The 24,296-nt window shown below is 36.3% G+C and overlaps 3 protein-coding genes across 5 annotated transcripts; all 3 read left to right on the top strand.

Annotated features, from left to right (window-relative positions):
* Window positions 1-1,146: 1,146 nt before the first annotated feature.
* Window positions 1,147-5,042, top strand: LOC114734301 (protein ECERIFERUM 2). Its single transcript, XM_028921909.1, has 2 exons — window positions 1,147-1,620; window positions 4,100-5,042. The coding sequence occupies exons 1-2, from the start codon at window positions 1,189-1,191 to the stop codon at window positions 4,970-4,972; spliced, it is 1,305 nt and encodes a 434-aa protein (XP_028777742.1). The 5' UTR covers window positions 1,147-1,188; the 3' UTR covers window positions 4,973-5,042.
* A 2,322-nt stretch (window positions 5,043-7,364) lies between these two features.
* Window positions 7,365-14,808, top strand: LOC114734297 (NADPH--cytochrome P450 reductase). Its single transcript, XM_028921901.1, has 18 exons — window positions 7,365-8,063; window positions 8,898-8,957; window positions 9,146-9,222; window positions 9,304-9,361; window positions 9,502-9,588; window positions 9,666-9,702; window positions 9,872-9,941; window positions 10,189-10,383; window positions 10,488-10,580; window positions 11,407-11,632; window positions 11,764-11,847; window positions 11,937-12,088; window positions 12,174-12,270; window positions 12,431-12,580; window positions 12,963-13,040; window positions 13,135-13,257; window positions 13,331-13,444; window positions 14,270-14,808. Exons 1-18 carry the CDS (start codon window positions 7,767-7,769, stop codon window positions 14,348-14,350), a joined length of 2,079 nt encoding a protein of 692 aa, XP_028777734.1. The 5' UTR covers window positions 7,365-7,766; the 3' UTR covers window positions 14,351-14,808.
* Window positions 14,809-16,490: 1,682 nt separating this feature from the next.
* LOC114734299 (uncharacterized) lies at window positions 16,491-24,196 on the top strand. Of its 3 annotated transcripts, none has more exons than XM_028921905.1 (7): window positions 16,491-16,620; window positions 16,749-16,905; window positions 16,994-17,192; window positions 18,026-18,112; window positions 18,610-18,996; window positions 21,613-21,772; window positions 23,101-24,196. In XM_028921905.1, the coding sequence occupies exons 2-7, from the start codon at window positions 16,835-16,837 to the stop codon at window positions 23,775-23,777; spliced, it is 1,581 nt and encodes a 526-aa protein (XP_028777738.1). In that variant the 5' UTR covers window positions 16,491-16,620; window positions 16,749-16,834; the 3' UTR covers window positions 23,778-24,196. The 3 variants fall into 3 exon arrangements, with proteins under 3 accessions (XP_028777738.1, XP_028777737.1, XP_028777739.1); XM_028921904.1 differs by having other exon boundaries at window positions 16,742-16,905; XM_028921906.1 differs by lacking the exon at window positions 16,491-16,620 and having other exon boundaries at window positions 16,821-16,905; window positions 17,028-17,192.
* The last annotated feature ends 100 nt before the right edge of the window (window positions 24,197-24,296 follow it).

Raw genomic sequence — 24,296 nt, 5'->3', positions numbered from 1 at the left:
CTCAGTAATCAAAATCCTTTGAGCTCCCATTCCGTGCTCAAATTCTTTATATATCACGAGACTATTTAATTTCATATATTTAATTAGCGCTAGTACCTGTTGGCAAAAGAAGTTAGCCTTAGTACCTAACAGTCTAATACTAGTGATATAGCAAGGGGTCCGTTTAGTTGGAGGAAAGGGGAGGGCCCCTCGTTTGATTGGAAAAACGGGGGGCCTTTCCTCCTATCCGGCCAAACAAGATGGCGGGGAGAGGGGGGCTCCTCCTTTAACTCTTCCAACCAAATTGGAACGCAGCGCAAAACTATACATTTGGCACAACAGCTGCATATTTACATTTTACTATCGTACGTGCATCCACTGCCAAATACTAGATGAGGTAATTAATATAAAATTAAATAACTAATACAAGAATATTAAAACAATTAGTTTAGGTATTTATAATAAATGAATGTTACCTTTTCTGAAATACTATTCTTAATAATGTGCATTGAAACTTGAAAGTATGCTTTGATAGAAATTTTTTAATATATGTGGTCACCATAAGAATTATTTATGGGCAAAATAAATAAATACTCAAAACTAAATGAATTGAGATCTTAGATATAAAATTAAATTGAATTTTTAGCTAACATTTATGTTAAGGATCGAAAGTAGTATAAGATATAGCTTATAATATAATTACTATTCGCACTACAAACTATATATTATATTTAGGACAAGAGATAGTAATATAAATTGAATGCATCCATGTTCCTAATGAAGTAGATCAGAGTCAGTGTTATTCTTTTGTTCATAGGGATAGAATTAATAAAATTTTGATTGAATTGTAACTCGCCTTTAAATTTTAACTCGAAGCAACGCAATTCTTTTTATTTGGATTCGCCGAAATAATAATAAAAATGAAATGGAAATGTTCCAAGTTCTATACTTCTATCTAAAGGAAAAAACAAAAAGACAGTTATTTCGTGGAAAAGAAATTTAAGAACGGGACCCCACGTTGATGTAAAGAAAACCAGCCCGGCCAGGGAAGCGCAATCTCCATCCTTTCTTTTACTCGCAGCTGGGATCCTTAACGTTGTTTTTTTTCTTCTTCTTTTTTTTTTTGCCTGAAAACGTTGGTTTATAAATAGCAAGAAGCCTTGCCTCCCTCATTCACCCACAGAAACATCCTTCTCCTCTATTTCTGCTATGGGCTCACTCGGCAACATCGAGAACATGCCTCTGAGCTCCAGGATCTCAACGGTGGTTCCGGCGACGCCACGGAGTGACCAAAACGGTGCGTACGAACTCCAGAACATGGATTTGCTCCTGAAGCTCCACTATATCAGATCAGCCTACTTCTTCAGCAACGATGCCGTCCAAGGTCTCTCTAACTACGACTTGAAGAAGGCCATGTTCTCTCTGCTTGATGTGTACTCCCATGTATCGGGTCGGATCAGGAGATCCGATACCGGACGGCCGTTCATCAAGTGCAACGACGCCGGTGTACGGGTCGCCGAGTCATACTGTGACAAGACCCTCGCCGAATGGATCGCCGACGTCAGATACTCCATAGACGGCCTCGTTCAAGACCACGTCCTTGGCCCTGATCTTGGCTTCTCTCCTCTTGTTTTCGTCCAGGTATATCTCTTCTTGATTTAATTTTTGGACTAAATATTTTTCTTCTTCTTGCTTGAATATAAAACTATTCATTTATCAATGCTGAAATATTGTCATTTCATTCATGTTTTGTTTGAAAGCAAATTCGGGCTATATGTGCTGATGCATGTAGATTTGTGGTTTTGGGTTGTTGATTAGTGTTCCTTTCTTCCCTTTAATTTGATTAATTAATTGTTTATTGTTTATGTGTGTTCAAAGTTCGCACTCCCCTTCTCCAGTAGGAAAAAAAATTTAAGGTGTGAGTTATTATTAAAGAACCGATTTTTTTTATATCATTAAAGCACTGATTTTACGCACACACGGAAGGAGAAATTGAACTAATACGGCTTGCATGCCGCCTCACAGTTAATATATTATTTGCTATAATATTTTCTTAAACTCTTTTAATATATATTTCTACAGTAATTAAGAGCTTGTAATGTGAAATTCGTTTATATATATAAATTTGTATTTTTTTGACAAAAATGAAAATTTGTATTTTAAACTTGTACTTGGAAATTGGAATGGTTTTAAAAAAAAGAGCTTTATAAATCTCAACAATTTAAGCATTTTTATCTGTATTGACTGGGGAAAAACTGATTAAGATGCCTCTGTATATTTTTTGAATAAATCGATCGACAGCAAAGGATTAACTGGCGCAAAATGTGCCCCGCTCTAGGTCAGAGTTCACAGTAATACTGAACATATTTTTAAATCAGCAATACAAACTGTTGGCCTGTCAGTAGTGCGTAAATGATAGAAATATTTTATTTCATTGCTAAAATAGTACTATACTTTTTCAGTTTTTCATGATTGGAGTTTTTCCCCGTTAAATATAGACAGGATGTGTTTTAATGTGTGATCCTCATAATCAGTGAGCTACGACAGAAGGAAATTAGGCCGGTTTGGTACGCCGAATAAGAAAATTAAAGTGAAAATGAAGATAGAAATACGTGTGTGTAAATAGAGATAGACGTCGATTTTTAAAAAAATATGTTTATTGTGTTCTTAAAATTTATGATAAAACTAATTAAGTTATATATATTTTCATTATTAAAATCCAAAACCCCTTGTTATTAAAATAAAAGAGAATTATAATGAGGTCCTAAATAAGAAAAACAATTAAAAAGCAAGTCCCAAATGTTATTATTCTCACTATATAACTTGTCATTATAAGTTGTTGAGGTTGTGTTATTAAAACCTTTTGATAATTTTTTTTTTATGGGAATTGATTGTAATTTTTTCTTAAAATAAGCCTCAACTCTGCGACCCACCGTCGCCTTCTTGCCTTCGACCCATTCCTGAAAACAGCCGCAAGGCCCTCTGGTGCACTGTGCTGCCTGTCTCCATACTTGATTTCTAACTGACGCTTCATATTTCCACCAGTCATTATTGCCGTCCTTTGATGCTTGAGGAATCTGAGGGAGGGATCGGAATTTAATGCCAGTTGTTGGTCCTACGGCTATCCTAGACATCTAATGCTATCGTTTTACTCCCTCGATTCCTTATTATAAGAGACATTTGATACTTATAGCATGTTTTTATATATAAAAGACATTTAAAAGTTGTCTTTATCTTTTTGTGTTGATTTCCTATCTTACTCATATTTATTGTCTTCAACTCACACTCTCTCTCCTTCCCACTTCCTTTTCTTTTAATAATTTACCATTGTTCTCTATTATGTTCTCTCTCCTTATTAATGAGGGCATTTTTGGAAAAAAATATACTTTTTACACATTGATTGTTCTTAATTAATTTTAACTGTTTTTTTTATCAATATAATTCGGTTATTCGTCTCTTATAATAAGTAACGGAGGGAGTAACTTTTTAGATCGGATGACTTTTACGTACTTTTAGGACGGCTCCCAGATTTGAAATTTTGCATGGTGCATGAAATGCATGTGGTGTATCCTCCTCTCTACTTATTTTCGTGAAAAATATAGCAGATCGAACAAGGAAAAAATTTGCTAATTACCATGTGAGAATTATTTTTCTTTCAGTTCTATCTTCTATTTAACATCATGATTTAAATTTTAATTGCCTCCATTTGATGTCATCTATCTAATATAGGTAATTTGTCAAATAAATAATGATTATACCTTAAATTTTGGAACAACAAATATATTTAAGGACAAGATATAAATTTAAATTAAGATAAGTAAATAAGAAAAGAAAGGAAGTATATCCTACATTCCTATTTACACCTTGCAACGCAGGGCCATGTATCCAGAGCTGCCTAAGGCAATACTGGCTGGTAAGTTAATTATATACATTTTTCCATCAGAAAATATCACTCATACCTAAAATTGGAATATATGCTTGGGCTATTGTTGTAGCAGGAGTTGCAATATTATTCTCAGATATTGACTGATATGATGAAGTAAATCGCTTCATTATTATTCGGTATAAATGAAAAAACTGATGAATTAACGTTTTGCTACTGCCGTGACATAATTATCAGTTCACAAGGTTTCAATGCGGAGGATTGACCGTTGGCCTCAGCTGGCCACATGTTCTCGGAGATGCTTTCTCTGCTCTCAACTTCATCAATCTTTGGAGCAGGATAATGGCGGGTCACGTGCCTCCCAGGTCTCTTCCGGCGCCGACTCCTTTCAAACCCGAGCTTCCTCCTTCGGTCTCCGATAAGCCGATGTCGATGAAAAAGTCCGTTGACGTCGGAGAACACTGGCTAGTTGCAGATCACAGAAAAGTCGAAAACCACTCTTTCCGTGTCACCTCGAAACAACTCGATCATTTGGCAACAACAATAAATGCTTCTGCTCCTGCATCGTATTTTGAAATTCTCTCCGCCATCGTTTGGAAATCTCTCTGTCACGTAAGGGGTGATGCTTCTGGGTTAAATGCGGTGACGATCTGTACTAATGGATCTATACGGAAAGAAGATGAATCGCCGAGAAATGGGTTGGTGTTCAGCAAAGTGGAAGCCGATTTTGCGGTGGAGAAATCCGACGTGTCAGAATTGGCCATACTGATTGGTGAGAAGAAGGTGGTGGAGAATGATATCATGGAAAAGATGGTGGAAGAAGATGAAGGAAAAGGGGATTTCGTGGTTTACGGAGCGAACCTGACATTTGTCGATCTGGAAGGAGCTGAGTTTTATAACGTGAAACTGAATGGCCGGAAACCTGTTCTGGCGAACTGTACTTTTCACGGAGTGGGCGATGAGGGTGTCGTCTCAGTGCTTCCGGCGCCAGAGGGAGATGATAGCGCTGAAGGCGGTGGGGGTAATGGAAGAATTATCACCGTGGCTCTTCCGCCGAAAGAACTTGAACAGCTGAAGAATAAGCTGGAAAGAGAATGGGGTATTGTTTGAAGAATAATACAATAGAAGTGGTTATATTATAATGCATAGTTTATAAAATGTGTGTTTAATTATAGTTTCACAGGCTGGTGATGTTTGAGTTATTCTTTGAGGATAATGAATCCATTGCAAGATTTAACATACTCCTCCGGTCCTAATTATAAGACCCAATTGACTTATTTGAGGAGATTAAGGAAGTAAGTTAAGTTGGTTATTTATAATAAATAAGTGTTGTTATTCCTAAAATATCCTTGCTAATTAAGTATATTGGCTAAAACTATCATTATTAGAAGGATTATCTTGGAAAAAAATACATAAATATAGAGAGAAAATAGATTGGGTCTTATAATTAGGACCAAATAAAAAGTCAAATTGGGTCTTATAATAAGGACCGGAGGAGTAGATTGCAATGTATTCATTATCCCCAACGATTAACTCATTGGTAGGGGTACGTTAATTTATTGAAAACTAATAAAATTGAATAGGAATTAGGAATAGTTGTGAGTTATGCTTGAGAAAAATTGAAAAGGAAGATGCATTTCCCATGCGTGTGTAGCGGGCACTAGTTGTGGGTTTAATGTCATATGGACTTCTGGGGCGAGCCACTGGGGGCACATGTCAGGTGGTTTGGTTTGTTTGGTGGTTTATACTTCATATAGAATTGTCACGCTTCTAATTGTGCTTGTTTCGAGTTGTGATAATGTAACAGTGACATGCTCCCACCAGCGCCTTGTGTACATTTCATAATTTACACACTATTTCGCAGTTTTTGTTTATAATCAGAGTTACCATATTCATATATCTCTCTGGTTCTTCATATATGACCAATTTAACTAATTTAATTAGATTAAGGAAGTTAGATAAGTTAGTTAATTATAAGAAATATGACATATTTTTTCCAAAATACTATGATCATCTTTCTTAATATCCTTCCTTCATCTTTTACTTGGTTATGGTCGAGGGAGTATCCACATGGGTAATTTAAAAAAAATTGATAAATATAAAAAATATGTCTTATATTTAGGACCAAAATCAACACAACAATTATATTATATATTAAGGATCAGAAGAATACTATATTAGAACAAAAATTAACATCTCGAAATTATGTTAACATGAATAGTCTGAATAAAAAGTTCCATTCTTAATTAATTCTTGATATCCGCAGGACATAAAAGAGAATGTAGCGGGTAGAGAGAGAGAGAGAGACGGTAAAATAATTAAATTTAGCATACTTTGTGATGTTACTCACGTATCCATCTATGCTTTTTGTCACAGAAAACACGCTTTATAGATAGATGAACCTGTTTTCTGTCCTTGGAACGCTGGGGATAGACTAATTTTGTTTCTTGAAACTTTGAGGATAAACTAATTTCCTTCTCCGTATAGTAATTACTCCTCCGGTCCTAATTATAAGACCCAATTGATTTATTTGAGGAGATTAAGGAAGTAAGTTAAGTTAGTTATTTATAATAAATAAGTGTTGTCATTCCTAAAATATCCTTGCTAATTAAGTATATTGGCTAAAACTATTATTATTAGAAGGATTATCTTGGAAAAAAATGTATAAATATAAGAGACAAAATAGATTGGGGTCTTATAATTAGGACCAAATAAAAAGTCAAATGGGGTCTTATAATAAGGACCGGAGGAGTATTTTTCATTTATTCCGGTCGCTGCTCAATCAAATAGCTTAGTTCAGGCCTAAAAAGCAAAACCGTTTCAGTTTTACGTGACTAAATTGACTGGTTCTGACATTTACTCCTCCTTGATCAGCTTTCACCCAGCTGCAGTTTTCTAAAATTATAAGGATTCAGTGGATGTAAGAAGATAAAAAGAAATGAAATGAACCTGCGTAACTCGATTTTTGCCCCCGTTCTGGGTTAATTAAGTGACAGGATTGGCGGTCTCGTGACAGTCAACAATTAAAAATTTAGTTTTAGCTTAAACTTTATTATCATCCAAATAAAACATTTCTTGTTGCCTATAAAATAATAAAACCACATGTGTGAACATGGCAAGCGTCACATAGATTAGAAACATCCTAGATTTGCAAACGCGTAATTTCCAGCGCATACGCTGACAACAAAGTTAGTAATAAATCAACAAGCTTCCGGTCATCAAAACTGGGGTAAATTGTAGATCCAGCGTGTCATATCAAAATAAAAAGATAGATCATAAGAATTAAATAATTAATTTTTCAATTCAGGTAAAAAATTAATTTTTAATCAATTAACTGTCTTTTCTTAAAAAGGAAAATTATCCAGAGCACCATGCTCCGATCAAACGGAAAAAGGGTATGTGATGACTGAAGACGACTTATTAAAAACTGTTCTTTTCTGCTGGCCAACAATCACCATAAAAGAAAAGAAAAGTTGAAATGGTTTCGCGGGGAAGAACATGGTCAATTTTAGAGGTCGTTGTCAACGCCGCGAGAAGCCTCCATTGCTTCGTCTTGTTGCTGTGCTAAACTGCTGTACACAACGATGACTTCGCGTTTTAACGAGACTGAAATAACAAGGGGCTTAAAACATTAACTGTAAAACTCTCGGGACTCGTGGGTCCTCTTCAGACACAACGGTTTCGGTCTTGATTGTTTCCTCCGCTTCCTCCTTCCCCCTCTTTCTCGCGCTGGAAATCCCTTCCTTCTCTTGGGCTCACCCGAGTTTTTTCATGCGGCCGTATAGAAAGAGGTGGTGGAGCAAGAGAGAGGGAAGCAGCGACAACTTTATCACCGGAGAGAGAGTTTAAATTGATTTCGAGCTTCATTTTGTGGTTTGACTTGATTATCTGTTGCTTAGTAACGATGGCTTCGAAATTTGATTTGGTGCGTACCATTGAATCGAAGCTGGGCATTTCTATCGGTGATTCGGTTTCGGATTTGTTGCTGGTGATCGTGACAACCTCGGTGGCTATCGTACTTGGGCTTTTGGTATTTGTATGGAAGAAATCGGGGGATCGGAGTAAGGTGGCGAAGCCGGTGGTGGTGCCAAAGTCTTTGTCGGTGAAGGATGAAGAAGATGAAGTTGACGTGGGCTTGGGGAAGGTTAAAGTTACTATCTTCTTTGGTACTCAGACTGGTACTGCCGAGGGATTTGCTAAGGTGAATCTGCTTGCGGTGTTTGGATGTTTTTAGCTTGCGTCTTACGTAAATTGGGAAGCATGTCATCAAATTGCTTCTAGATGTGGTTTTATGTGGTGTACTGATATTTCCTTTTGAAACTCTCTGCTGGCCATCCCGTCAAACAATAGTTTTATCAACTTCTGCTTTGTTGCTTCAATGCTTCGTTATAACTCATACGAATCGGATGCTGTGTTACTTACCTTGTGCTTGTTAAGACAACTTAGTTCGAGCGCAGGCCGCGTCCCTGCCTGCATTTTCGAAAGATACACTCAACCACGAAGATTTCGAGTCATTATCAAGCCTTGGCTTCTCTTAGCGCTTGTCGATTCGTCCTGGCCCTGGTAACGAATTTGGGAAGGAAGATCCGCATATAACTTCACACTTCCTGCTATGCTCCGAGTATTTTAAGCGTGCTATGCTAACGATATTAATAGCAAATCAAATTACTCTACGACAGCTCTATAACGGGAAGCGACCCTATGTGTTGGCATTATATTGCATCCCTTAGGAAATTAAAAGGAAAAGCACGGATGGGTGAGGAGGACGCTGGGAGCATTTAAAAAATAAGTCCTTATTACAACTATGTCTTCAAAGACAGCTAATTGAAAAATGTGTGAACTTTAGGTTGATGCGACTTTTGCACTTTACTGTATCTAAATAAGAATCTAATGCCCCGACTTTCTGAATGCTTGGATTGGTGATCTCATTTAAATAGGATCTCTGCTTTTCAGAGGGCAGTTTATCTTTAGCAATTATGTTCTACTGTTATATAACCAATGTACCTTCTTTTTTCTTTTTTGAATTTTACTATAGGCTTTGGCAGAGGAGATCAAGGCAAGATATGAGAAAGCCGCTGTAAAAGTTGTTGACCTGGTAAGTTGGATTAAAATTAAATTGTAGCACTTCATTTTGGTTGTAAATATGTGGGCCACATGAGGGAACTTCCAGAAAGTCTGTCAGGCTCCAAATAATGACATGCGGTATCATTCTCGGAGAACTTACTTTTGTAAAACATGGATTTGACTTAACTTTTTGATTTTTGATTTATTTATCTAAATCAGGATGACTATGCAGAAGATGATGATCAATATGAGGAAAAACTGACGAAAGAGACCCTTGCATTTTTCATGTTGGCCACGTAAGATCTATCTTCATAAAATTGTTCAAAACATGCTTGGAGTTCATAGTGCAGCTAACGTATTTGGACCTAACAATGCAGTTATGGAGATGGAGAGCCAACTGACAATGCTGCTAGATTCTACAAATGGTTTACTGAGGTTTGTAGCTTTATAGCTATTTCTAAGTTTTTTTTTTTTTTAAAAAAAAGATTTGTCTCTCATTTTAATGGCATTTTTATTTGCCTTACAGAGTTACAGTTTACATACAACAATTCTTATGTTTTGGCCTTTAATTTCAGGGAAAAGATGAGGGAAGCCTCTGGCTTCAACAACTCACCTATGGTGTTTTCGGACTAGGTAACCGGCAATATGAACATTTTAATAAGGTAAACCTTGTTTTTATCCTTTTTATTTTATACAACTGACATCATATTTGTCATCTGATGGTATTCTGTTGAAACAGATAGGTAAAGTCATTGATGAAAAACTTAGTGAACAAGGTATTTAACTTCATCATCCCTGTCGAATTGGTATATTGTCTCCTTTTATTTACGCCAACCCGTTCAAATGTTCTGATTATCTGATATGTATATATAAGATGAGTAGTTTTAGAGGGATTTTAATACTTTTCATGGATGTCTTCTAATATTATTTTTGTGTTTGCCATAGGTGCAAAGCGTCTTGTTCCAGTTGGGCTTGGTGATGATGATCAATCCATCGAGGATGACTTTGCTGCTTGGTAATATAATCTTCTATACTGTATTGTCATATAATCTAAATATGGATTTCTCATGCATTATGCAGTGTTTGAGGAAAAAGCCGCACTATTCATGTTTTATGAATAGTGCGATTTCCTGTAGATTTTATATTATATTGATATACTGATTGCGTTGCAACTACAATCGGAATGAAGTTGATGATTTACTTGGGGGGACATTAAAATCTTTTGAGATTTCAAATATTGTGATTTGGATTTGCCTTTGTAGGAAGGAATCTCTATGGCCTGAGTTGGACAAATTGCTTCGAGATGAGGATGATATGAATACGGTCTCTACTCCTTATACAGCTGCAATTCCTGAATATCGATTGGTGATTCATGATCCCAATATCACATCATGCCATCGCAACAACTTAAACCTAGCAAATGGGAATGGTGTGTTTGATCTTCACCATCCTTGCAGGTGCTTGGAGTTATTCATGTCGATCAGTGATTATTACTTATTATTGCTTATCAAACTGGACTAAAACAGAAATGCATCTTCTTCTTCTTCTTCTTTCCTTGAAGGGTTAGGGTAGCTGTTCAAGGAGAGCTACATAAACCTGAGTCTGACCGCTCTTGCATCCATCTAGAGTTTGATATATCCAGGACCGGCATGACGTAAGTTACGGTACATTTATCCTCATAGAGGACATCATAAGTCACTTATAATAATATTTTAATTTTATTATGGACATTTAAATAATTTCTCATGGTATGTTTCTAATGATTTTAATTTCTTTAATGCATTAGATGGTGGACTTTATCTGCTGGAGTGATATGCATGACTTGTTTCCTTCTGTAAAGAATTATTTGCCTTAGGTGTTGGTTGACCGCTTCATATATTGTTCTTGTTTATTTTATGTTTGCGCCAGTATGGGTGATGAGGTGATTTTTCTGGGTTTCAAATTTTTTATGCTTATATGCCATCAATACAGAAAGAAGGGTTAATATAATGGACTTTTATTTATATCTGAAAACAATGCTTGCATGTGTGCTTACATGTGTCTACTCACACATGCAAGCACGCACACTTATTTATTAGGAAGGTTGTGTTCCTTCAAAGAGAATGAAAGAAAAGAAGGTAGTGTTTCTCCTAGAATTCATTGTTTAAGTGTTGATCTGTGAAACCATACATAAAAAGGGCATGAATCTTCTAATGGTGTCAACAAGGGCGGACATACACATCATCATCATTATATTAGAAAGGCCGTGTTTCTCATAGAATTCAGATGTTTAAGTATTGATCTGTGAATAAGATATTTGCATACCTAAGAGCATGATTGTCTTGTGGGATAGTCTTGCAGGAGCTGACTCATAATAAGGCCGTAAACTTCAGCATTAATTATTTAGCCTCTTCTCTAATTTGATAGAAAATGATGTTTTATGTCACAAGTATCTGGTAGTTAAAGAATTAATTGATGAACTCTTGTCTGTCCTTACACAGATATGAAACTGGTGATCATGTGGGTGTCTATGCTGAGAACTGTGATGAAACGGTTGAAGAAGCTGGAAAATTGTTGGGTCAGAATTTAGATTTGTTGTTTTCTCTTCAAACGGATAATGAAGACGGTACCTCACTTGGAGGTTCTCTGCCACCTCCTTTTCCTGGTCCTTGCATGCTGCGTACTGCCCTAGCATGCTATGCTGATCTCTTGAACCCCCCTCGAAAGGTCTTCTTGTGATCTTCAATTTCGGTGTTTAGCAGTTTTTCTTGTTTTGTTATTATGTAAATATATTATACTGTTTAAATAGGGACCGCTTTTTCCCAAGGAAAAATAAGGAATTTTTATTCCTCATTCAGGCTGCTTTGGCTGCTTTGGCTGGTCACGCTTCTGAAGCTAGTGAGGCAGAAAGGTTAAAGTTCCTATCATCTCCTGAGGGAAAGGTTTAAAAAATTTGCTAGTACTGCTGCTACTTGTTTTCAAGTCCAATGCTTCCATTGTTATTGGCAATTTACTAATTTTCATTTTATAGGATGAGTATTCTAAATGGGTGATTGGAAGTCAGAGAAGTCTCCTTGAGGTGATGGCTGAATTTCCATCAGCAAAACCACCCCTTGGCGTGTTCTTTGCTGCAATAGCTCCTCATTTACAGCCTCGTTATTATTCAATTTCATCCTCACCTAGGTAATTTATCTTACCTATCTAAGATGTCTGATGTAAACTTAAAAGATTTGGCGAACGATAATATTGCCACGCTATGATTATCCAGGTTTGCTCCACAAAGAGTACATGTTACTTGTGCATTGGTGTATGGTCCAACTCCCACTGGCAGAATTCACAAAGGAGTGTGCTCTACCTGGATGAAGGTAGCAATTACAAAAGACATGCTTCTTATACGTATTATATTCACAGTCCCAACATCTTGGTCCTTTCTGGCCAAAGAACATCTTGGTCCTTTTGTTTTCCTTTTTCCTTTGTGCAGCTTGATCTTAATATGTAACCTGAATCTCTATCATTAACAAACAGAATGCTGTCTCCTTAGAGAAAAGCCATGTCTGTAGCTGGGCTCCAATTTTTATTAGGCCATCAAATTTCAAGTTACCTGCTGATCATTCAACTCCTGTTATTATGGTTGGACCTGGTACTGGTTTGGCTCCTTTCAGAGGATTTTTACAGGTTTGTGAATTTACTGTGAATCTGATAGATACTGAACAAGATGGAATAAAAAGAAGAAATTCATAGATGAGGATTGGAGGATGGAACCAAATGGAAATTATGATAATAAGAAAGCACATATGAAGAACTGAAATGAAAATACCAAAATTTGATTTGATTATAACCAAAGTTTCATTTTGAAGTTAATTTGATGGAAATTGAACCTTAATTTGTTGGAATTGGAGTAACATCATCAACCTAGGTTTGTATTAAATAAATCCTTGAATCCCAAATTGTTAGTTAAGCTCTAATTCTTGAATCATAGTACAAATGGATCCTCAAAAATAATTATTATTAACTTTTACATTTGCATAATTTAAATTTTTATCTTTGATTCATCCAGGAAAGACTGGCCCTCAAAGAGGATGGCGTTCAACTTGGCCCTGCATTACTCTTCTTTGGATGTAGGAATCGCCGTATGGTAAAGATATTTGCTTGGTGCCCTTTCGTTCTTTGTGGATTTTCTGATAGATGTGCAATCATCTTTAATAAATAAATCTTGGTTTGGTCTATAGGATTTTATTTATGAAGATGAGCTCATGAATTTTGTGGAACAAGGAGCTCTATCAGAGTTGATTGTTGCATTCTCCAGGGAGGGGCCAGAAAAGGAATACGTTCAACACAAAATGATGGATAAGGTAAGTGTAAGTAGCAGTTTAGCAAGAGGAAATTTCTCGGTGAGATAATTTTTGCTTCAATTTCTGTTTGCAGTCAGAATATTTGTGGAGGCTGATGTCTCAGGGCGGCTATCTTTATGTCTGTGGTGATGCTAAGGGCATGGCTAGAGATGTTCATCGGACTCTTCATACCATTGTTCAGCAGCAGGTGCGGGTCGTCTTTCATCACCCCATCCCTCCCCTCCCAGCACTAACACTTGGAGTAGTGAATATGGAGAAACAGATGTGTTGGCGTTTCTTATTCCTTGTATGGGGCATTAATTTTCATATAACAAACTCCACCAAACAAACCCACCAGTTTGGCTGTGTTATTGCTTACCCTAACCAAGGAAATTTTTTATGCTGAAACGCTTTCTGAAATTGCATATTAATTAAACATATTTTCCTATGCATTACAGAGTTTGAAGATCGAGTCACATTGATTATAATTAGTGAATAGAACTGCCTGGTGTAAACTTTGTGTATTGAATTATATATAATTTGGTTATATATATATTGATTTTTTTTTTGAAAAAAATATGAGGGCATATACCAACCGCCTGAAGTTATAGGCAAGATCCAACTCAACTTTTCACCTATAGGGGAGTTTTCATACCACTAAGCTAAAAGACCAATGGCACATATATTGAATATTGATATAAATTAAATCATCTTCCATGATTTGTGTGTGGCCATGTGGAATACTGTGTTAGTGATGCCAAGCCATGTGGAACTCCACAATGTGCAATGTACTTGTATGAATTTTCAATAAAGAGCAGCCTTTTACTGTCTTTCTAGTATTAGAAATGGAAGTTGGGGAAACTTTTGGTAGTTGCTTCCTGTCTCCAATATATATGCTTTGCACTAAGGCATCAAACTATTACAAATATGCTTTCTGAGTGGCCTGCTTTAGCTTGTTCATTTTTGGTTGCAAAGCCTTATTTACTTCATACTCGGGGACACTTTGAAACCATGTTTCTGTTTTGAATTTCAGGAAAATGTGGATTCATCAAAAGCTGAGGCTATAGTGAAAAAACTCCAGATGGATGGACGATACCTCAGAGATGTCTGGTGATTTTTCTGCTTGCTCACAAGGTAAGTTTTGTTGTCATACCGTTGCTTTTCCCTATGTTAAGCCCAAGATCGGCTGAACTGCATTCTGAGCAATCTCTGCATTTGTCGAGTATGAGGATGCTAATGATGGAGCCTGAAATAGATTTCCCGCCAAAATGAATCGATTTTCTGGATATTTGTCCGTTCGTTTTCTTTTTTGACTTGAATAATCTCTTGTAACGATAGTTTAGGTTTTTCTTCTCAACCTAGATTTTTTTCAAGGGATTGTAGGGAGGGAAAAACTCATCCAGCTTTGCAGTGGGCTATTTCAAAGGTCTTGTACTATTAAACATAGCTATTGGCGATAATTATAAATTGGCTGCTGATACTGGTCTTGTACTAGACTCCGCCCATTTTTTCCAGTGTGCTTCGTACCTTGGGATATAAGCTTTGTGCTTGCTCGGCGATCTTGCTCTCAAACCGACTAGTGGGAAAGTTCATGTTGGCTTAAGTTCTTTCTAAATGGTCTATGATCGTCTACAACACATTTTTTTTTTTTTTTTTTTAAGCTGCGGAGTTTGTTATACCTCACCAGTCACCAGAAACCTACAGACTCATAGCTGGGATATTGTCCTGGTCGTAAGCTAGGCTTATAGTATGAAGTGGTTGCGCCCAATACTTAATGAAAAAGAGGGTGGGGCGCCCAATGTTTAATGGCGAATGCATATGGGAATCATTTCCAAGTACATCGATGTGAATTGGCCTGATGAAGTTTAATTCTGCCCCTTATATCAGTTCATACTTTTTTCATTATTTTGCTTGATTAGCAATTAAAAGTTTCTCTGACATAATCAAAACCCGAAGCCTTCTGCCAACGGTATTACTGCACTCATGCTTCTTCCTGTGCTTACGGTTGCGGATCGGGATAATGATTAATAAGCATAAAAGTGGGACTAACATGGATGTTTAATGCAGGCTAAATCGGAATTTCTTAATTTTCTCAGAGAATTCGCCTTTTTCTTCTATATTTATCATTTTTTTTCCAAATTAATTTACCTAAGTTGATATACTCCTCAATTCTAAAAGTTATGGCTAATTAGGTAACTGGATTTGATTTTCGATATAAGACTTTAATTTAGTTTATTACTCATATTTAATATTTTTTAAGCTAATTTATCTAAATTTTAAATTACTAATGTTGTATATGGGTAGTTTAGAAAAATAAAAACAGTTTGTCACAATTAAGTAATTTATTTAACTTTCTTGACTTACTCAACTTAATTAAATAAATAGGGGAGAATGCATTCTAATCTAGGGTGTATTAGAGAGATTATGTATTTTTGTCATAATCAATTAATTTATTTGATTTGCTTAGAATAAGTATTATCTGGCATGAAAAAAACTTATAGCCAAACAAATTTTGCATCCACTCTCCTTGATTCTTGCCACAGCTATGTGGTGATTGCTACTCATTGCTCAATCAATCAATTTAATATGAGATTGACTTCTTAATTATATATACATACATATTATCTTTTGTCATCAATATAAAAGCTAGATGAAAACTAGATTTGGTTTTAAATATAAAATCTTCATTCATATTATTTTTTAAATTCATAATATTTTTTAAAAATATCTTTATTGATTATAAGATGTTCCTACCAAAAAATAATTACACATGATTAACAAAATAGTTTAGAAAAGTAAATACACATTTGTTTTAATCTCTCAACATTTGTATTAAGTTTTAATCCTGATTCCTGGTTGCTCAATTCTTTATTTTGTTTGGTGGTTAAATTTTTACCACACATGTGGAATTAATATAAAGTAGGGTTTCTAAAGAGTGGACTATTTATTATTTATTAATTAATAATACGCCCTTTAGGAATATACTACTCCATACTCTATATATAGATAGACTATAAAAATATATAAATATTGTCTTCGTCTGGGCCGCACAAATCAAATCAAATTAATTTTAAATTCAGATTTTATGTTTGTTGGAGAGATTTTTGAAGAAAAATACGGAATATGGCGAGAAAAAATCTCAAGTGATAATATTGCTGCTTCTACAAAAAGAAAAAAAAAACCGTTTTATTTTTAAATTTAATTTTAATCGTTCCTTAGGTTCCATGCTAAGACGAGCGCGGGGGCACCCCAAAAAAAAAAAAAACGACGAGCATGAAGAATCCGCTTTTCCCTGAACCGTCCGCCGCCTCAATTTCTGTTTTACTACTATAAATGTAAATCCCAGAAAAGGCGCGGGTTACAGTCGATTTCAAGATTTCAACGGTCAGTGTGCTCCTCACTGCCCCTGCTTAGCCTGTCTTCCGATTTTTTCTGCGAACCCAAATGAGCATCTTTGTTATTCAGTGTAGGTTTTTTGCTTCCTTCTTTTATACTTAGTCTTTAGGGTTCAGGGTGTTTTCTACACTCGAAAATTTGGGTGAGGGCCAGCGCTCGTTGCTTGTTTCATTCTTCCTTCGGCTTCAGCGAGGGCTTACCAATGGTGGAAGATGATAACACGATCAAGAAGGTCGCTTTCAGCGAGGAAGACGCTGCTGCTCTCTTAGAGAAGTATTTATTTTCTTCTCCATAACTTTTGTTTGTTTTGCGGGCTACTACTGTGTTTATGTCAATATAATTTGATTTTGGTGAAATTCAGGTATGATGCAACTACCGTTCTAACTTTTCTCCAGGAAGTGTCGAATTCAAATTATCCTGAGGGCAAGATTGATTGGGATGAGTTGGTAAAAAATACCGCAACTGGTATATCAAATGCTCGAGAGTATCAGATGTTATGGCGGCATCTGGCCTATCGCAATGAATTGACTGAAAATTTGGAAGACGGGGCTGAACCTCTGGTTTGCATGGCATTATCCGCATTTTAAATATTTCTGTTTTTGCTTGTCTGTTGACCGTCGCTGGCTTGCTGATATTTAAGGAAAGCACTTGCTATTCAGAGTTCAGGATTTGAACTCCGTTGCTTAAAAAACGTGTGGGAGGAAGTTTTAATGCTGTTTATCAGTTGTTGGGCGTGAACTTCTGCTCTTATTTTAGGATCACTGGGGTGCAGGATACGTGAAATACACAGTCCTTTTTGTATTCTTTGTCATATAGATATGGTTGGTTTTTAGCCCTTTCCCCTCTTACTAGTCTCTCTCTCTCTCTCTCTCTCTCGGGTTCGCTGCTGTTGGATCCATCATCACTACGGTGGCAATATGTTGACTTTTAGTTGTCAAACAACTTTTAAGGTTATATGTATGTGTTTTCATGCCTTGTATATTCATATTAGCAATCATTTTGCTCTCGATTATGTTCTTTGGCTTTTGAGATTGAGTGTTTTGCCAGGTTGTAAATATTTGTGGTACTTACTTTGAACAATCCTTCTGTTTTCCCCCACAATCTTAGAGCATTCCTTTTTCTTTGCCGGCTTTATAAAATTTTTGAATGAAATAGTCGTGAAAACATGTTTGTCGTGAAAAAAATGCTGCTTTACCTTGATCGGGCACAATGATGTCTATGATTCATGTAGCCAATTGCACCTTGTGAAATATGGTTTCTTCTTGTTGTTGTATCGATCCTTGATGTTTGTTTGTCTGCCTGCCCATCCTCTTTTTCCTCCTTTTTTTGGTCTTATGATTCTTTGATCAATGCTTGAATTCCCCACCTCATTCACGTGAAAATTTACTTGCAGGATGATGATAGTGACTTGGACTGTGAGATGGAGGTGATACCCCCTATTAACAACGAGGCTGCATCAGAGGCTTCAGCTTGTGTGAAGGTGGATAATAATTTCCCCAGTTGCCATTTTTCTCTTTATACCTTAGCCTTTGTTTGCAATTACTTTTTGCTTGCTTCATTGCTAGATGATTAGGCTTAGCATACAATACAATAATAGGCCAGCTTGTATGAAGGTGGATTATAATTGCCCCAATTGCCATTCTTCTCTATGCCTCTGAGCCTCTTGTTTGCATTTATTTTTTGGTTACCTTATTGTCAGATGATTAGGCTTAGGATACAAATAAAATAATGGCCCTGGAACTATTTCTATATGTTCATGTCTTCCTGACTCTGTCGAAATCCAATAATTTGCTTTTGCAAATTACTTTCAGCCTTTTTATTCTTTGTAATTGTTACAATTTTGTGGATGTGCTGGTTCTCCATAGATATAATCCATTTTCTGGGGTTTTGTTTGAACATATTAGGATGACGATGACTGTGATAGTTTTTCTTCTCCAATTGCAATCATTTTGTGACGTGGAATTGTTTATTGATTAGGTTATGATAGCTTCTCGTTTGCTTAATGAAACGGGTCCTAGTAGCTCAACAATTGAGGCTCCAATGACTATAAATATTCCAAATTGTCATTCATCTACAAATCCTGAAGAAAATATACAGCCCTCAAACTTGATGCAAGGAACAAGTGTTATTTTTCCTGTTACTGTTCAGAGACAGACACTACCATCTGGATCTGTGACTGAAGGTGTAGAAGCCAAGGGAACAGCCGCTGTCAAATTGTCTTCCAAAAGGAGAAGAAAGGCATGGTCAGAAGAGGAGGACAAGCAACTACGAGCAGCTGTTCAAAAATGTGGTGAGGGAAATTGGGCAACCATGTCGAAAGGAGATGACTTCCCTATCAAAAGAAGTCCTACACAGCTGGCTCAGGTGGGTTTTATTATCCTAAAAGTTTGTGAATTATATGGCCATTCTCTATTATTTTATCATCTGTCCCTCATTACGTCATGTTTGCCAATGGCACTAGGGATTAATAGTTATGAGTAAATGCTTGTGGTTCTTTTTGTCCATTATGGATGCTAATGTATATTGTGAGAGAGAGAAGAGAACACAATAGGTACAAGTTATTCAAAATTATGTTTTCCTTTATCTTTAAAATTGTAACACTTATAACCCCCCCAAAACAGTGTATTCTGGTGTTTTTTTGGGCTTTATTTAGCCCATACGGAATGCTTTACTGATCAAGCTCTTGAGATACTCATTGTTAGGCTTACTGAGATAGTTATTAGTACACCAAGACTTCTTGTCAGGGGGCATGTGATTTTTTTTTTTTTCCTGATCTGTCTCATGGGACTCTACAATTGAGAGCCATACTGTGGAAATTTCTTTGTAGTGCTGAACAATGTTGTCTTGTAGTTTTCCATCTTGCTCTTTCTGTAGATATTTAGCGTACGATAGGGCATTTAATTAGGCCTTTTGTCCAGTTAGAGCATGTTGGATTCTGATATTTTAGACAGCTCAATTTCTCAAAGAAAAATATTTTTTGTGCTGTCCTATCAAGAAAATTAGATTTAGTGCAGCCTCTGAATTAATGAGTTAGTGTTTTTCAAACCGAACATTGCCACAACATTTTTTCCTCATTCACACATTTTGCACTTCTTTTGGTGTACAGAGTCTTTCTTTGTCAGGCCTCACAAGGATGATATTGATGACATTTAAGCAGTAACATTGTGCTCTTGTTGCCAGTGCGGCCTCAGTAGGCATTCGAGCAAAAACAGTTTAGTCCCAACCCTTTTCTTTTCCCATCCTACTCCTTCGAGAATTACTTCTCTTGTTTTTTGTCCCCATGTAAACCTCCCAAATGGATATTTATAAGTTCTGAACGAAGAAGATCCTGCTTCACACAGTTTGAAGAGTGGGGGAGGGAGGTAGGGGCATTGGACCATGAATAGGTGAAATCTGTTGATTTAACATATAGGATCTTTGAAGCAAATATATTTCACGTGTGCATGCTCTTGAGTTTCTATTGAAACAGTAAGCAGACCCGAAAAGTGAGAACAAACATTAGGTCATAGAAGTTGTTAGGAAAAAGAATAAATGAAAAGCATGTTTCTTATTTTAGTTAGTCCCTTTTTTTTTGCATGCATAGATTTTTAAATTTTTTGGTTTCCCAATTTGCTACTTTGTCTTGATGCTATACTCTATCTTGAACTTTGCTAAGATGAATACATGCTAGACTTCTGTGATAATATTGCATGTTACAATAGTTAGCAGTTATTCTCTGTTTTTATGTTTTTTTCTTCTCTCCCCAATCCCTTAAGACCAAGCCCTTTTTTCATGTGGTTAGTCGACTCTACCTAATGGGATAAAATTTTGTTGTTGTTGTTGTTGTCATCGTCTCCTTGTAGGTAGAGCGCCTTATTTTAGAGGATTTTGCCTGTGATCAAGATTGATGAGGTCCATCTAACTTATGGATCATATGTTTAAGTCTTATGTGATGCTTTTAGTTGCCATAAAACAAACATGGGAAATTACATTTCTGAATGAGTCATGGGGTTAGTAGCATAGAAAGCAAATAACAGTGAATGATTTAATCCAAGCTGATTTAGCATATTTTACATTTCAACTATATAAATTCAATTCAAATGTTCATGTTTAATTCATAACTTATAATTTATAATCTTGTTAATTTCTATTAATGGGTATTTAAACAGAATGTAAAAGATTTGGACAGAAGGAAGGAAAAAAATTGAGGCAATGTGCAGTTTTTGCTGTGATTTGGAAAGGAATTGCTCGTCTCTTTAGAGTTGTCTCTGTCTTAAGATGCCTTGGATAGAATTTTTGCGGCCTCTCTTTGATCTTCAGTTCTCAGCATTTTAAGGAGCAATTGTATTATGTGTAGAGTGATTGGGCACTTTGCTGCATGACTAAATTTTTTATCATTTCTTTCTGTTTTGATTTTAGTACCGTATCTTAAGAGATCTCATCCTCCTCATGTATTTCAATTTCATTTTAGTAAATAAAATTTTTGGAGGAATGACTTTCATTGAACATGAAAATTATTAGCGTTGGCAACTAAAAGAAATAATTCTACCTGATATATTGTTTATAACAAAAATTTCAGTACTGTTCATAATTTTTGTTAAGAATTAAATAGTTAATATAATAATGCCTCGTCTTGAATTTAATATGGATGTTATGCTGGAATTCATCCCTCGCCTAATTTTAGCTTCTCGCTCAGCATAGTGTCTGTTCTTCGAGGCTTTTTCTAACTTGAGCTCTTCAGCTTTTACCACCTAGGTCCATGTAACTCTAGGCTAATATGGTTATGTCTTGTGTGATGAGTTTGAGTGAACAAAAAATAGAATATCCGATTAGTTTTTAGAGGTTAATAATTGCTGCTGCTGTCCCTGCTGTAACAATGGGGTTAGACAGCTGCTTTTGCCCATGAAACTTGACTTTAATTGATTTATTGTTGTAATTTTGTTGTTGTTGATATTTCCTTTTTATTCTACAAATTGTCATGGCATATCCAAATAATTGCAGAGGTGGAGCATTTTACGGAAGAAAGATGGCACTACGAATTCAGGAACAAACTTGACCAGCTCACAGTTTACTGCTGAACAGCTGGCAACTCGTCACTCATTATCTTTAGCCCTTGATATGCCATTAAAAAAATTAACTGTTCCTGGAACGACTGACCCTGGTGATTGTCTTTTCTACTTTATAAACTTATAGTTTCTAAAAGCTTAATGAAATTCCAGAACTTACGAATTGTCTGTTCTTCAGTTCTCTCTTGTCTTCATTCCTCTAATCATCCCCTGGATTTTATAGATTTTTTATCCTCATAACCTTTAAAATCGGTCCTGCTGTTGAGAATTGAACCTTGGACCCAGTATCACTATCATATGCTTCATCATTAAGCTTGCATAGGCCGCTTAACAAGTCACTGACCTATCTTTCTTGTTATCCTGATATTTCAAGTGGACTGATAAATTGTGTTTGATTCATCGTGGGTTTAATTTGCTTTTGGCTTTTTTGAATGCTAAAGACTAAGTGAGATGCTATTGTGGTCATGACCTTTGATAATTTTTAGAGGTAATTTTTTTTTTCAGAAGAACATGAAACAAACCAAGAGTGTATCAGAAGAATACTATGGTCAGGTTGGGATTTTGTTAAAATTTATTATTAAAAAGAGGAAAATTTATGTTAAATGTTATACTCCAACGTGGTTAAAAGTTGCGATGATTTCTCCCGGGCAGTGAACTAAAAAGAGTAGCATATTTCAACTGTCACTATTTTAGCCCAGGTTTATTTGAAATTAAAAACCTACTGTTGAATGTAGAACGATGGTGGAGAGGATGAGGAGCTGTCCGAGTAAACAACTGAAAAAAATGAAAGGAAACAAAGAAAGTTACATAGCGTTAAACATGTAACAAAGCTGCCTATACTATTTCCATATCTATAAAGACATTCTCTGCACAAACTAAGAGCAAAAGACCACGTACCACAGACTTTATTCCTTTTATGATTTTGCGCCTAAAAATTTCACCTGGTTTTGCGGCATTTTGTACCAAACGTGTTCAGATGTCACCAAACAATGTCACCTGCTCTGAGATACTGATGTGTCTCTATGACTTTATTTCTGTCCTTTGATTTTCTAATTTTCTTTTTTCCTTCTCATTGAGATGCCTGCTCGATGCCTGTAGATTTCTTGTGTTTTTTTTTTGGGTGAAACAGATTTCTTCTGTTTTAAATATGACTGATTTTACTTATTTTCCATTCTCGTTTTTGTAATGTTGATATTGTAATTGTGTGAAATAATTGGCGGCAATCATATTCTTGTGGCATATAGCAGTGATAATATGACTTTCTATCTATTTCTCTAATGTATATAAAAATTAACAAGATGTGAAGAGTATTGTCTCGTGAATTACCAAGAACTGCAGTTATTATTTATTTCACATTGAACGTTGTGATGTCATGGTCAATGAAATTATTGACAAGGGCTACCTGTATTTGAACCGGTTGCAGCTAGAACGTCACTAAACACATCAATTAAGAACTCTGCGCAACCTGTTAATACTGCTGAAGCTTCAACAATTCAGAGCAGCTCTGTACCACATCAGCTTCCATCTCAACAAGCTGTATTGGGTTCTTCTGCTTCCCCAGCAAATTCTTTAGTCCCTGAAAGAGCAACACTGAAGGCTAATACAAGTGCTGATGCTGCTGTAAGAGCTACTGCAGTTGCAGTTGGTGCACGTATTGTCTCTTCAGCGGATATTTTGTCAGTGCAAAAGACTACTCAGGACAGGAGCGGTGGACAAGTTTTGCCAACTGGCAATTCTTCAATGAAGCTGTCCGCATCTGCTGGTTCTGTCGTCCAGCCAAAAGCTCTTACAAATCCAGCTGTTTCTCCTAAGGTTGTTGCCACCGTACCTCCTTCGTGCACTACTGCTGTTAAATCTGTCTCCTCACCGGGTGAGAGCACTTCTAATGCTGATACTCTTCGCTCTGTTGTCAATGATGTTCCATTAGAGCAAGCTAATCCTAACCAAGAATCAAAAGCCTCTGATTCATGTGTTGACCCAAAAGAGAGGGACCAAGTTGATGGGACACCAGTCTCAGAAAGTATACCTAATGAGGAAGTTTTAGAAAATAAACCGGTTTCACAAAATCCAGGACAGGCTGATGATCAGAGAGTAGTTTGAGAATAAATTTCATGACCGGACTGCTGAGGGATCGTCACAGACCTATTGATAGCAGTCTTGACCTGACCATGGTTTTAACTGTCAGTAAGTTAAGTTTTGAAGATGAAGGCTTGAGATAAACTGGAATATTGGGCCAAGCTGTGGTGCAGAATGAATGCAAAAAAAAAAAAACCTGGAATTTCAGAGCTATTTAAAAATTGGGAGGTTTGGTTACTAGCCTTTGCAGATAGTAGTTTTGGCGAAACAGAAATTGTAATTGTAGTTCTGCTGCAATTGTTGGATTTTGTAAAACATACATACCTGTTGTATCTTTGTAAGTGCTATTTGTCGATGTTTTATTCTGACATTCCCTTCGACGGGGTCAATCCCTCTTAAATTAATACTTCGATTCAGAGATGGAATTAATAGCCGATTCTTCATGACTCTGCCTTGTGACTGTTTAAGTTGTAGTCTTGTGTAAAAAGCATGGCGGCATAGCGCATGGCTCAATAAAAGACTGTAGCATTCATGGCACGTAAA

This window comes from Neltuma alba, unplaced genomic scaffold (genome assembly GCF_004799145.2).
Source record: "Neltuma alba isolate B1F8T4 unplaced genomic scaffold, ASM479914v2 tig00013084_pilon, whole genome shotgun sequence".
NCBI classification, from domain to species: Eukaryota; Viridiplantae; Streptophyta; class Magnoliopsida; order Fabales; family Fabaceae; genus Neltuma; species Neltuma alba.
Note: the sequence above shows the minus strand (reverse complement) of the source record. Positions and strands in the feature narration are given on the sequence as shown.